At 39.3% G+C, this 15,307-nt stretch overlaps 1 protein-coding gene across 1 annotated transcript in view; it reads left to right on the plus strand.

Moving 5' to 3' along the window:
- The window catches only part of AMOT (angiomotin), a 53,946-nt gene extending 50,508 nt beyond the window's left edge, over positions 1-3,438 (plus strand). Inside the window, exon 13 of the mRNA XM_075184307.1 lies at positions 262-3,438. Within this exon, the coding sequence (XP_075040408.1) occupies positions 262-359 (98 nt within the window). The 3' untranslated portion in view covers positions 360-3,438. The remainder of the gene's footprint in view (positions 1-261) is intronic.
- The last annotated feature ends 11,869 nt before the right edge of the window (positions 3,439-15,307 follow it).

Consider the following 15,307-nt stretch of genomic DNA (forward strand, 5'->3'; position numbering starts at 1 on the left):
AAGATAATAGGAAAAGTAAGTTCTATGTATACACTCCCCTAGCTAGTGTATATAGAAAATGATTCTAGCTAGTGCCTATTTTTGCAGATTTAATCCCTGAAAACCAAAACCCCAAGATAGTGTCTTTATTACAGATGTGCATAATAATAAATATGTTATTAGATAGACTTCATGTTAGGATATAGTTCTGTCATTCAGCACCAAACGAGGCAATGACCTCTGCTTCCTTTTATAATGAAGTGTACTTTTTCTTCTCCGCAGATACAGTTTTTCAGAGCAGCACGTTGGATCGAAAGAACCCTGTCCCGCCCCAGGGCCAAGATCTTACAGATGGGGAGTTGGTGGAATATCTCATATAAGACAGATCTTGTTTTTTTTATTTTAACTATTGTGATATTTATAGGACAATCTTCCTTTTAACATATTTATACATATTTGAAGATTAAGCAAAGAAAAGTTGTTGGGGGTTTTTTTTTTCAGACTCCTACAGACTTCTCATTTTATATTTGTAAATGAAGTTATTGCCTTTTGTACAGAAATGAAGGGACCTGAAACTTGCAGGGTTAACTTTGTAATTTATGGCAAAAAAAGCCCCTGAGAGTTCTCCCTTACATGGCATATCTGCTGGCAGAGGACTTGGCACCCAGTCTTGTGTGATGACAAGGCATCATTTATCTACAAATGTGGAACACGCCAAATGAACTCCGGTTTTCCAGCAGAAGACGTGCTCAGGTTGCGGTTGTTGAGAGAAGAACAACATGTAACTGCTTCTGTAGTGTACAGAGTTACAGAGGTATTAGAATAAAAAAGTGATTTGGGATACAAAATAACACAGGTGGACCTTTGGTGGTGGTCGTTTTGTATTGTGAAAAAAAAACCTACATAAAACTTTGATGCCAGAGAGCATGATTATTACCAGCAGACGAGCATGTTATTAATCCTCCATTGCATACTATATCTTAATATTAACATTCCAATGTCCCATTTACAATGTGTAATGCAAGGTTAACACTATCTGCAGTGTTGTGTTTATTCTGAGTCCTTAAACATATGTACATGTGTTTATTTTTTGTGACCTGCTTCAACCTATCAGATATTAGTAAGGGTACATCAGGTAATGTGTGGCTGGCTGTTTTTCCTAAGCTCTGGTAATGGTAATCATTAACGCAGCAAGTGGTTGAGTTGAACACATTGATAGGATTCTGAAGACACATCATTTTTGGGGGCTACATGTTTATTTAGGTAATTTTGCATTGAGAGCGGTCGGTCATGTGCAAAGAATAAATATTGTCCCTTGCACAAAGGTAGCTCTCGATCAGCGTATGTTATGTAGCTTTCAGGTTAGGTTCATGAAGTGTGATCTGGTTGGACCAAAATAGTGATTTCTTGGAAATAGTATTAAAGTGTACACAGCGAAGGCAGACAGTTTGTGGGCTGAGCCAATACTTGAGAATGCAGTTTATCAAATGATTTGGAACCAGTCACAACACTTGGGCATAAGAGACGTTGAGACAGCACTCTCATAATTATTCCTGTCTGCCCCCAATGTGTGTACACAGTAATGGTGTACCAACTTTTACACAGCATGTTTACTGTCATCCCATGCTCTTTATATGTCACCCCATGCTCTTTATATGTCACCCCATGCTTCCTCTTTGGCAGATAGCGTAAAACCGTTAAAAGAAGCTGTTCATAGTAATTAATTTCCCCTAAGTATGTTAGGAATCTAAACTCTTTCTTCAAGTTAGATATTTCCACTGGCAAAATATTAGACTAACAAACACTAAGGGGTATATTTACTAAACTGTGGGTTTGGAAAAGTGGAGATGTTGCCTATAGCAACCAATCAGATTCTAGTTATCATTTATTTAGTGCATTCTACAAAATGACAGCTAGAATCTGATTGGTTGCTATAGGCAACATCTCCACTTTTTCAAAACCGCAGTTTAGCAAATCTAGCCCTAAGGCATATTTTTGCTAAACTGTGGGTTTCATAAAGTGGAGATGTTGCCTATAGCAATCCGTCTAGCTGTCATTATGTAGAAAGTACTAAATAAATGACAACTAGAATCTGGTTGCTATAGGCAACATCTCCACTTTTTAAAACCTGTGATTTAGTCATTCTAGCCCTAACAATTGTTGGAGTCCAAGTTATGCAGTTTGTCATGTGTTAAAATATACACGGCCTAGTTCACATGAGTGTAATTTGCAGCCTGCCACTACTTGTGGCTCCTCTGGTCTCAAAAATTGCAAGGAGCTGTTATGTTCTGCTTCAGCTGTACTATATCGCTAATGTTATGTAAAAAGACTGAGAAACTCAATATAACTTAAATCACAAGAAATTCTGATTCATTTTTGTTATACATTTTTTATGTAGCCTCCCTCACACTTCTATGAAGCGCTTAATGTAGCCTTAGTCTGTTTGCTACAGAAGCATAGAGTCTTATCATGGCTATTGTGTGTTTACCGCAGGGAGGAAGCATATAGTGGTATCACTGATGGGTATGTGTAGATGTTACATTGTTAGGTCATTGGACATGATATTTGTGCTTGAACTGGACCCTGTGACTTCCACCAGCTAAAATACCTAAGGATTTTATAAAGAGCAGTGATAGACGGCCTGTAGAACTACAATTCTCGGGAGGCCTAACTACTAATTCCACGCCATCATGAGATTCAATGGGGGCCTAACCCCAATTAAAAGCGTCCTTTACATTCTTATATTTGATTTTATTTGTAGCTTTCATTTGAATGTCCCAATAGAATATCTGCTTAAGTTTCAGCCCTGTAGTTGAAACATTATTTTAGGCTCATTGCACTTATGCTGTCACAGGATGTATTTTTCCTTTTGTCAACGTATTGCTCAATCTCATCAGCTCCTTATTAGAACTAGGACTTTTGTATTTTGACTTAACTTGCATAGTTATCTGCACAACCGATCAGTTATCAAGAACAAAATTGCCTGTATTAATAGTTGCTGCCTTCCATATAAGTTCAGTGTGCTATAAAGTATTCCTCTTTCTGGTTACTTTTTTTATTTAACATGAATTTAATATTTCTAATGTCTCTTATGTATGTGGTGCTAACAGCCTCAGTACTGTCATTTTAATTGACTTCATACCACCATCAGGCCTCAAAATACATTGTTAGAATTTTCTTTCAATGTCCAAATAAGCACATCAGAACGCCACATTCCCATATGTAAATACAAAAGATCTGCAGTGATGTATTTTCTAAGAACATTGTGCAGTTTATTTTTTGGATTAATTGCATTCTGTTGTATATATTCTTTACATCAGGAGTAGGTATCCTTTAGTGAGCTAGGAGCTGGTCAGCCAGCCTGATCTTGATCTACCTGTACAGATATTTAACATTATCTTAATTTCCCTGCAGATTTTTGGTGTGTAGTTCTACTTTCAGCGGACCAATATAAATAATTTACATTGTCTGCCCCTGTATAGAAAAGGAGCACTGTTTTGTATAGTAAAATAAGGGTTATAGCTTCATTGATTTAGAGAACTGGTGGCCATCATTTAGATGCAGAGTACTCTGACTGCAGGTAACTATCATTTTAAGAGGGATAGAAAAGCATATCTTTGAAAATTCTTAAAATGTCATCTGTTTTTGACCTTCTAAATGTTTTTTAAGTTAGTTATATTCTTAGAAAATGTTGGCTTTGCCCCCTTTATAACAATGTGTTAGCTCAGTGGATGACTTTGCACTGCCAATGTGAGGCTCTTAGACTATTGTAGTGTTTGTAATATTCACTTTTGCTTATCTTTTTGTTGTGTCCCCCCCTACCTCCCCCTCCGAAATATCATTTTTTTTTATTGCAGAGCAATATATTGGGAGGGCGTTGTGGTAGCCAAAGGGTTAATTTAAATATTTTGTATTTTTAAAAGCACAATTTTTTTTTTTTAACCAAGTAGAACTTGGTAATATGTTAAAGTATTTTCTCTATCAGTTTTTGGAATATTGAAGATCTTTTTCTTTTATACTTATTGTGCAGTTATTTCATTTACTTTAGATTTGTTACACTTCTGTTATTGAACAAGTATTTTCTGAATGTACATCGTATAACTTTTGCGACAATCCCAAAGTCTCTGCCAATGAGATCCGTTTCTTGTTTATAATGAAATGGCAACCTCTGGCATTCCTCAACAGAACATATTTCAATTTTTAGTTTTTTTTATTCCTTTTTTATTTTTCTGAAAAGACCCGGGCATCTTTCCTGCCTTTTCACCATCGTATTGTATACTTCTTCCGCTGTTATTGTGAGGCTGACTAATTTGAAAATGAGAGAAGTATAGTCCTTGCTCTTGCCAAGACTGGCTTAAGCAAGAAAATGTTGTAGTAATGCCAATACATTTTTATCCTGTTGTTCTGGCTGCTGGCTCCTCTCCTGTCCTTGCTGCCAGTACCTTGTGTTAAGATGAGTACACCACGGGGATGGAAGCAGGAAATGCTAGCTTCCTGGATATTCATAGCATGCATTTAGTGTCAGGCAACTGTTGCTAAGGCTCATGGGTATGGACACTTTATTGTGATGAAAGCATTGTCTCTCAAATTCCCTACTGAGGTAAAAAGTAAATATAATAAATGTAAAGCTTAGACTTTAGTCATAATATCCCAATTTTATAAGTGTGATTTAACATTTATTAATAAGAAGCGAGAGTTAAAGAGTACTATCACACGGGGGCAGACATTTTGGCTCAATGTTGATGAGAATGCAGCCTATTAATTTATTAGGATCTAGTGACACAACACTGCAGAAAAAAGGGAGGACAGTAAAAATTATATGTTGTAAATGATGAATTTCATATGACATGAGGTCAACCATATGTCTTCGACTGATAGAGAAAGCTCTTGTAGGACTCCATGAAATACCCTCACATTTGTTGTTGGTACAACATGAAATTTTTGCATACCTTTGAATTTCTTTTGACTGACTTTTAAAACCAGTTTGACATGTAATGTACCAGAACAATTTCCAGCAAAGTAGAGCTGTTTCCTATGTAACGATCTTGAGGATAACATGGAATTAGTGTCGATTCCTGGTTCCTCTCAAAACTTTTAGCTAAGCTTAATGTAAATATGGAATTTTTATCTCTTAATTTGGGTAAAAAAAAAAAAAAAAAGAGAGCCCTCACACTGCAGATCTGGGAAAGAACATTATAAACAAATCAAAAAGATACTAAGTATAGAGTAATGGGAATTATACACTTTACATGTGGGCAGCCAAAAATGAAATGGTTCGTTGAATGGAAAGGAAAATAATTTCCATTTTTTAAGTATGGCTAGAAGTCCAGAGATGAACCATCCCAATTAATTCATCCTGATTGTGAACAGAAAAGCACTTCATAGCTGGATCAAATTTGGTACATTTATTGTCAAAGTAATATTTAAACTGCCCGGAAGAAGGTCTATAATCTAGTAGGAGTTTAATAGCCAGTATGTTATAAGAGGTATCGCCATCTGGTACACTATTACTGTCCTAGTAATTTGCTGGATGACTCTAGAGCTGCATCTTCTCCAACCATGCTATCTACACGTCACTAGTGGTCCTGGACTAGTATGTTATTTAATGACACGCATGTCTCATTTGTCAAGAAGCATTTTTTAAATCATTATTCTGATTTAATTGTTCCATTGATGTTACTGAACTTGTGTTGCCAAGTCAAATCAACTTTATTGGGTTACTTTTTCTGTACTACCTTCGTGTCTACCAAGAATGAATGTAAGCAAAACTTTCATCTTAATAGCGTTAGTTGAAAACACTTTCTTGTACCCGAAAATAAAACTTTTGTTTATGTGCATATGTAAGTGGAAGGTAAAAAGAGTATTAATACCTATTCATTTATGAGCAGTCATTATTGTAAGATGCATTTGCTGGGCAAAAGTTTGTTTTGTGTTTTCTGTGTTATTTTTTTTTTGTTTTTGTACAGTAAGTTTTTACAATGTTTTGTAACAGAAGAATTATTTTTGCACTATTCTGTTTTCTGTTGCTATGCTATTGAACTGGAAAATAAAAGAAAACTTCTGACCCTTATAATATATTTTCACTCTTGTTAATGGTGTCCGCAATATTCTACGATATCAAACTCATGTTTTATGAATGCAGAGCTGTACAACTCAGGTTGTGAGAGTAAATACATCTCATAGGCAACAAAAGCAGATTTTCAGTTTTTATATACATGTCCAGCTAACCATATGTATGATAAGCAGACATAGGCAGTTACTTGGCGCAGTCAGGTCTTAAATTACACCTATGCTGGTACCCAAATTGGATGGATTACATGAAGCACAGCTAGGGGTAAATGTATGATAGTCCGATTTTTTTCAACCCGCCGTAAATCGGCGGCTTTGCAGGTAAAATTTAAAGCGGCGTTGGCTTGTAAAGTTTGCCTTTACAAGCCATCGCCGCTTTAAATTTTCACTGCAAAGTCGCCGATTTCCGGAGAGTTGAAAAAATCGGACTATCGTACATTTACCCCCTAGTGTGATTGGCAGATGTCTGCAAACAATGGCAGACTGCGGTCATAAGATGTTCAGGCATCCTGATCAATGATGGTTAACTTGGAGCCAAATATGGATTTGAATTTGGGGGCCAATCGTGTGTATTTGTGCAAAGAAAGCTTCCTTATTGCTTTCTCTGAGTTTAAATGAAATATCACCTATGGATGACTCGACCAGTGACACAAATTAATAATTGCTGGCAGTTAGCAAGCAATAATGTAAAATTATAATCCACTTCAGAGAAGGAGAAAATAATATAGTGCAACACTTTATATAGTCAAATAATAACTGCACTCTTGTAAATGTGAGAAGCAGAGGATCATTTAAATATTCCAGTTGGAGATCGCTGCAACCCTGGTTGACGCTGTTCCATACACCTTTTCAGTTCAACTCCACCAACAATGTGCACCCAAGAGAAGGAAGAGAAATATATAGTGTAATTTACTTTATTAAATTAATTGCACATAAAAACAAGGTAAATATACTAACAAAGATGTGGCAAAAAAAACATGTAAAGCTACAAACAGCTCAGTGAAATCATAATCCAGAGGTGTGACATCAGTGAAATACTTGGGCATGCCTTCAACTAGTTTTGCCAATTGATTTAATCAGGGAATGTCTATCCAGTCTACATCACCCATAATTATAGTACCGTACAATTAGCAAATTATGTTCATTAATCCAGGCCTCAAGTGATTAATGCATGATATAGGTAATATCAGTGGTCTACATGGGCCGTTATAGGATGGTATGTTATATTATTATTATTATTAATTTTTATTTATAAGGCGCCACAAGGCGTCCGCAGCGCCATACAGAGACAAACAAATTACAATACAATGGGAGACAGCACAGTACAGTAAACAGTAGGCGCAGCAACTCAGTAAGCTCAAACCGAAAGACTGGAGGATGTGAAGGAGGAGGGGGTGGTCAATGGTGTCAAAGGCTGCAGAGAGGTCAAGGAGGATGAGAAGGGAGAAGTGGCCCCTGGCTTTAGCAGAGAGGAGGTCATTGGTGACTTTGGCCAGGACAGTTTCAGTGGAGTGGAGGGGGCGGAAACCAGACTGGAGAGGATCAAGTAGGGAGTATTCAGAAAGGTAGGAGGTGAGACGGCTGCAGACGAGCCTCTCGAGAATTTTGGAGGCAAAAGAGAAGAGATATGGGGCGATAGTTCGAGAGAGAAGTGGGGTCGAGATTAGGTTTCTTAAGAATGGGGGCTACGAGAGCATGTTTGAAGGAGGAGGGGAAGATGCCAGTGGAGAGGGAGAGATTAAAGAGGTGAGCGAGGTGGGAGCAGGTGGTGGGGGAAAGGGAGCGAAGAAGGTGGGAGGGGATGGGATCCAGGGGACAGGTAGTGGGGGGGGAGGATGAAATGAGAGAGTGGACTTCCTCGCCGGTGGTGGGACGGAAGGAGTGGAGGGGAAGGTGGTTGGGGGGGAGGACGGAAGAGTGGGAGGGGTGGAAGAGAGAGTGGAGGAGGAGACTTCAAGCCGGGTGGCCTCAATTTTAGAGGAGAAGAAGGAGGCGAAATCGTTATACAGGCACTTCCCCCACTGTTCTCTAATTTGCCACTTGGTGATCAATTGTCACAAACAAATTTGTCTCCAATGCAGAAGCCATAGTGGGTGCGCTATTTAAACAGGCCTCTGTGCATTTTAATCTACATAAAAATGTCTTACACTTGTATAACTCAGTTGTAATAGAGGCACTTAAAACTGTTCTGGAAAAACATTATTTAGGAACTTCCTCCCAGTAAAAAGAACAAACAGTGGTTATACTATTTATTTCTTCATTGCGCTATACCATTCTCACCATCTACTTCAGTACACAGGCACATTGTTTATTGCTCAAACCAATTTTCTGTATACTCTGTGTTATTCTCAGCCTTTCCTTTGTGTCCCAATGTGCGTATGTGTAACATACGATATGTGGAGGACACAGAGGGTATAACACTTGATAAGTATTTGTATTTCATTAAATAGTGTTGAAAAGCATCTAAATTTCAGGTAAAATGAATTTAAACCCATCAAATCCTCTAAAGCTGCAGGGGCTGGATGGCCACTGGCCATTCAAGTACATTTTCCATACCACCACTTCTAAACTTTCTTCCACCACTGGGCAATATAATAATACTTTTGTAACATATTATAAAAGTGAGACATCCTTATAAAGCAACTAAATTAGGAAAGAAATACAGTTAAAAAATCAATTTAAAGATCTATTCAATAGATTCTATTGAAAATCATGTTCTCAAAATACTAATCTTTCCGTAGATGAATATAAAAGAGAAATAAACATGAATAATCATTGTGAGCAACAAATCGAAGTCCATTAATACTATACTTTGAGTACGTCTCCCTAAATAAAATATCTTCCAAAAAATATTACAAAGTGTAATTTAAAATAATATCATAAAAACAGATAATTGTCAATTAAAATTTGGCAATCACTCTTTAGCAGGCCCTAGTAACCTCATTTTCTCATACTCCAGCAATTATTCACTCTCTGTGAATTTAAGTTTTGTTTAAAAAAAAAAAACAAAAAAACTTTTTTTTTTTGGGTTCTGAGATGATGATCTTGTTTTTATTTCTTGGTTCCATTTTTGGTATCAGTAGTTTGTTCCTAACCATATTAATGGTGCCATTTAGAACCTTTGAACTTTAGTCTTTCATTTTAAAAATCTTTCAGATTTTGAGTTGTAATGAGATGTTATAGGTACAATTCCTCAATGCCTTTGGATTTCTTCTTTGGAGACATTCCATATTCATTTTATTATGTGGTTACTGATACCAGGAAGTTAGGGTAGGAACCCAGAGGGAGCAGCAGTATTTATACAATATTTTGCACTACAAGTGCTTTGGGGTGTCCCATATTCCTCAGTGTGAAACACTAATTTTTCTGGCTGTCAAAAGTGATATTTATCAGCAGTATCTATACAATGTTTTGCACTACAAGTTCTTTGTGGTGTCCCATATTCCCCAGTGTGAAACAATAATTTTTCTGGCTGCCAAAAGTCATATTTAGCAGCAGTATCTATCAATACAATATTTTGCACTACAAGTAGTTTGGGCTCATTAAAATGGATTCAAAGCAGTCCACATATGAGCAGAATCAGCAAGCAGGTGCTGGCACCAGTCCTGATGGTAGTCTTCCCTGTTCGTCATCTGGTAAAGACTATGTAAAAGTACATAGTCTTTTTAAATCAGGGAAAAAAGCACACCCCAAAAAAAAAAAAAAGTATACTTATAAGTATAAGTGTAGGGTGCAATCTACCCCCAAATAGGAAAGGGACTTGGGGCATTTCTATATCACGTACAGTCTTGAAAGGTTGCTGTTTTGGCAATTTCTCAATAAGGGTAGGGTGTCATACACAGACTGACCCCAAACTGGGTTTGTCCATTTCAATTTATATTGTACAGTCTATAACGGCTGAATTGTTTACTATTTTCTACAAGTGGAGGGGGGGCTAGAGAGACAGAAACTAAACTGCCTTTGTCCATTTCTTTAGGTATTTAACTATAAGTGTAGGGTGTAATATACACCCAAAGACGATGGCTGCATTGCCAATATGCATAGATGGAGAGGAGGACAATCTGGTTTGTGTGTAGAATTAATGACGGCCTACCAGGAATTAAACAGTTTTTTTTCATATTTTATTAGCTTTACAATTACATTACTTATCCAAGAAACAGTTGGAGCACTAAATTTGGTTATTTTATGCCCAAAAACATTGATTTTTAAACAAAATTGCAAAACAAAACCAAACAAAACCAAAACCAAAACACGCAAGGGCGGTTTGGCAAAATCAAAACACGACGGTAATCCAGATCCAAAACCAAAACCAAAACACGGGTGTCAGTGAGCATCTCTAAATCAAATGCAATAAATAACCAATGACTAATATAACACTTTAAATCAACCCCCAAGTGCTCATCACACTTCAAACACTCAACCACCGCTCCTGTGCAGTTAAACCTTAATGGCTATGTAAATGAATAGGCAGTTCTTTATATGGACCAAGCTATGTAAAACCGTTCCCTGGCCAAACTGTAGTTTTCACAGTGGTCCTGATGCAGTTGCTGTGCCAACTGAAAGAAAGGTACGCCAGTACTCTGAGAGCAATGCAGTTCCTGGCAAAGCTGCTAAGTCAATACTTAATACGTTATAGCAAGGGTCGGCAACCACTTTTATCTGGCACACTGGGGCCTTGAGCTTTCTCACTAAAGGAGCCGAAGATGGCATGTGCAGCATGATCAGAAGCTCCATTTCATTCATCTTCATCTGCGTCCGTTGTGGAACGAAAAATGCTGATTCCAGGTAAGTATGAGGCATAACATCAGCTGGAGGCACAACTATGAGGGATCACATGTACTGGGGGCACAACTATGAGGGATCACATGTACTGGGAGCACAACTGTGAGGAATCACATGTACTGGGTACACAACTATGAGGGATCACATGTACAGGGGGCACAACTACGAGGGATCACATGTACTGCGGGCACAACTATGAGGGTTATCATGTACTGGGGGCACAACTATGAGGGATTACATGTACTGGGGGCACAACTATAAGTTTTATCATGTACTGGGGGCGCAACTATGAGTTTTATCATGTACTGGGGGCACAACTATGAGGTGTCAGGCGCCGTCCCAGTGCCGTGTCCGTTGCAACTGAGCACACTTCCGGGTCAAGCGGTCACGCGTTCCGTTGCTAGGCAACGGAACGCTTCCCAGTAGTTCCGGCGGTGGTGTTCAGCGTCACCACCGCCGCTGATTAGTGTAGGTATTTAAAGTTCACTCTGGCACTAGGAGAGTGCCAGAGTATTAGGTCCACCCTAGCTCCAGCGTTCCTGTGCAGTTCTTGTTCCTCTGTGAATTACCCGGATTGTTCCTGACCATTCTTCCTCTGTTCTCCCTGTGTACTGGACCCGGCTTGCTGACTATTCTCTCCTGCGCTTCTGACCCTGGACCCGGCTATCCCTGACTACGTTATTGGATTCTCCCTGTGGCATATCCTGATCTTTGGTTCTGACCCGGCTATCCCTGACTACGATATTGGATTCTCCCTGTGGCATATCCTGATTTCTCGGTTCCGACCCAGCCTGCCTGACACCGCTTCCATCCTACCGCTTCACTGGTTGCTCCCTCTGAGGACCGCGACCTGCGTGTCTCCTGCAGCCAAGACCATACTCCCTTGCGGGGGTTCCTGGTGAAGACCTGGGACACGTTAGACTCTGCGCCTCTTTGGTGAGTAGTGCCAAAACCAGTAAGCAGAATAGTCTAAGTTGTGACATGAGGGTTATAATGTACTGGGGGCACAACTATGAGGGATCACATGTACTGGAGGCACAACTATGAGAGATCACATGTACTGGGAGCACAACTGTGAGGGATCACATGTACTGGGGGCACAACTATGAGGGTTATCATGTTCTGGGGGCACAACTATGTGGGATCACATGTACTGGGGGCACAACTACGAGGGATCACATGTACTGGGGGCGCAACTATGAGTTTTATCTTGTACTGGGGGCACAACTATGAGGGTTATCATGTACTGGGGGCACAACTATGAGGGATCACATGTACTGGGGGCACAACTACGAGGGATCACATGTACTGGGGGCACAACTGTGAGGGATCACATGTACTGGGGGCACAACTGTGAGGGATCACATGTACTGGGGGCACAACTATGAGGGATCACATGTACTGGGGGCACAACTATGAGGGATCACATGTACTGGGTACACAACTATGAGGGATCACATGTACTGGGGGCACAACTATGAGGGATCACATGTACTGGGGGCACAACTGTGAGGAATCACATGTACTGGGTACACAACTATGAGGGATCACATGTACAGGGGGCACAACTACGAGGGATCACATGTACTGCGGGCACAACTATGAGGGTTATCATGTACTGGGGGCACAACTATGAGGGATTACATGTACTGGGGGCACAACTATAAGTTTTATCATGTACTGGGGGCACAACTATGAGGGTTATCATGTACTGGGGGCACAACTATGAGGGTTATCATGTACTTGGGGCACAACTATGAGGGTTAATGTACTGGAGGCACAACTATGAGGGTTTACATGAATGTTTATTTGTTGATCCCATTGCTATTAATATTATGATATTAGCATGATAAAATAAGAAATATATAATGTTCAAACCCCTATTAGCACACACGCGTATGAGGTTTTGAAACACTGCTGATCAGGGATTCCTTACTGGAGATTTTGCATGCGCGGGGCTCGAAAAGCCCTTTAATAAATCTCTACGGCTTTTTCTTGCTTCAAAGGATTACTGCCAGCGATAATGCTGCTACTGACGGTGGTAAACCCTGCCTTTGCACGTGGCAGCCTATTTAACAAATATCCTGGCGGTATTTGTACCACCACAATGCCTATTCTCTTATCGCCATCTCAGGCATTGCCCCAGTTTACCACCATTGTGTGTACAGCTAAAGGCGTCCTAACCCCACCTACTTTGGTTGATCACACCCACAGTTGTTTTTGTCCCACCTACATGAGATCACTTTCAAAAAAATTTCCAGGGCCTCTTTAAGTTCCCAATCCACCCCTGCTACTGTAAATCTTTTGTATGGCTGGGTGACAACTGGAAAACTAATTGTTTTAAGAATAATTTAATTGATCAGTGATGTAAACTGGATTCTTTATTTATCTATATGTATTTTGGTTTCCTTTTTTATTTCTTCATTTGTATTTATTTTATTTGTTTATATGTACTTATATTAACCCTCTAATTAAACAAATTGATTGGGGCTCCAACATCCCTGCTATTTTCGTGTGTGTGAAATAACTATATTAAGTTATTATTATGTAGGTTTTTATAAAGTGAAACAAAAATTATGATTATTATTTAGAGATGGGCGGGCTCGGTTCCCCCGAGAACCGAACCCGCCTGAACTTCAGATATCCGAGTACCGAGCCGAGTCGGCTCGGTACGATCCTGAATTTGCACTACAAGTGCTTGGGGTGTGACATATTCCCCTGTTCAAAAAAAATCAATTTTCTGGTGTTGAAATTATTATATACCAGCACTATATATTTCTGCATTTGCACTACAAGTGTTTTGGGTCTCATTAAAATGGATTCACAGCAGTCCACATATGAGCAGGTTCAGGAAGCAGCTGCTGGCACCAGTTCTGATGGTAGTCTTCCCTGTACGTCATCTGGTAAAGCCTATGTAAAAGTACATAGGGCTAGATTTACTAAGCTGCGGGTTTGAAAAAGTGTTGATGTTGCCTATAGCAACCAATCAGATTCTAGTTGTCATTTTGTAGAAGGTACTTAATAAATGACAGCTAGAATCTGATTGGTTGCTATAGGCAACATCCCCACTTTTTCAAACCCGCAGCTTAGTAAATCTAGCCCATAGTCTTTTAAAGTCAGGGGAAAAAACACACCCCAAAAAGAAGTGTAACTGATGAAAAGTTAACTGCCGAAAAAAAAATAATTGCCAACATGCCATTCTACACATGCAGTGGCAAAGAAAGAATGAGGCCTTCGCCTTTCTCTATTAGTTTGAGATCTCAAAACGTGACCAAGCAAGACCAAGTAATTTGGAGTCCAAAAGTGGTGCACAACTGCTGTTACGTGTGAAAGCCGAGCTGCAAGAAAAGAGTAAGGCATTAGAGGAAAATGTATGCTCAGCATCAGAAATTACACCAATCCCTGAGGAGAGTCCATCCATGAGTGGTATGTGTAATCGTGACCATTCTGATAGTGTACCCATAAAGAAGGGCTCTTTCAGCATTTCTGCTGATGTGTGCCTGAACAGCCTGAGTATAGCCGGTGATACACCAAGTGAGGATGACACTTTGGAATTAGAAGAGGATGAGGGGGAGATTTGTGTAGCCGACGAGGGCGCTAATGAGGATGTTGATAAAGATGAGGTTGTTTGTGTAAGTCCTGCACCAGTGTGGCAGCAGTTCTGGCACGTGAGGTTCTGGCATCAAATTTCACTTTCCAAAGAGAAGCAGGGATGACGCAGGTGGCAGACCACAACAGTTTGACATCTGGGCTGGTTTGAAAGATTTTACCAAAAAATGTGTGACCTTGCCCATAACTCCAACCAATCCTACTATTAACATGCAAAGGATGGTGGAGGATTATTTTCAAGAGTTAATTGATATGGAAATGTCAGACAGTCCCTTTCCATACTGGGGCATTTCTATTTTACGTACAGTCTTTGCAGGCTGCTGTTTTGTCAATTTCACTATAAGTGTAGGGTGTAATCTAGACCCAAACAGAAAATCTGCTTTGGGCATTTCTATTTATGGTACAGTCTTTGCAAGCTGCTTCTTTTTCTATTTAACTATAAATGTAGGGTGTAAAATACAGACAGACACCCAACTGCCTTTTTTGCTATGAATGTCAATAGCTCTTTTTAGAACGTTGCCTGCCACCCTGGATTGGTGTGTGTAGCTGTAGAATTAAGGAGGACCTAGCAGGGATTAAACAAAATTTTGCATAATTTGCACTAATATGGTTTGCCAATAATATACACCCAAACAGAACATCTACTTTGAGCATTTCTATTTTATTGTACAGTCTTTGCAGGCTGCTTCTTTTTCTATTTCAATTTCAATGTCTGGGAATAATGTAGACCCAAACAGAAAAGCTGCTTTGGGCATTTCTATTTTATTGTACAGTCTTTGCCGGCTGCTTCTTTTTCTATTTCAATTTTAATCTATGGGAATAATCTAGCCCCAAACAGAACATCTGCTTTTGGCATTTCTATTTTATT

The sequence above is a fragment of the Mixophyes fleayi genome, chromosome 9 (genome assembly GCF_038048845.1).
Source record: "Mixophyes fleayi isolate aMixFle1 chromosome 9, aMixFle1.hap1, whole genome shotgun sequence".
Classification (NCBI taxonomy): Eukaryota; Metazoa; Chordata; class Amphibia; order Anura; family Limnodynastidae; genus Mixophyes; species Mixophyes fleayi.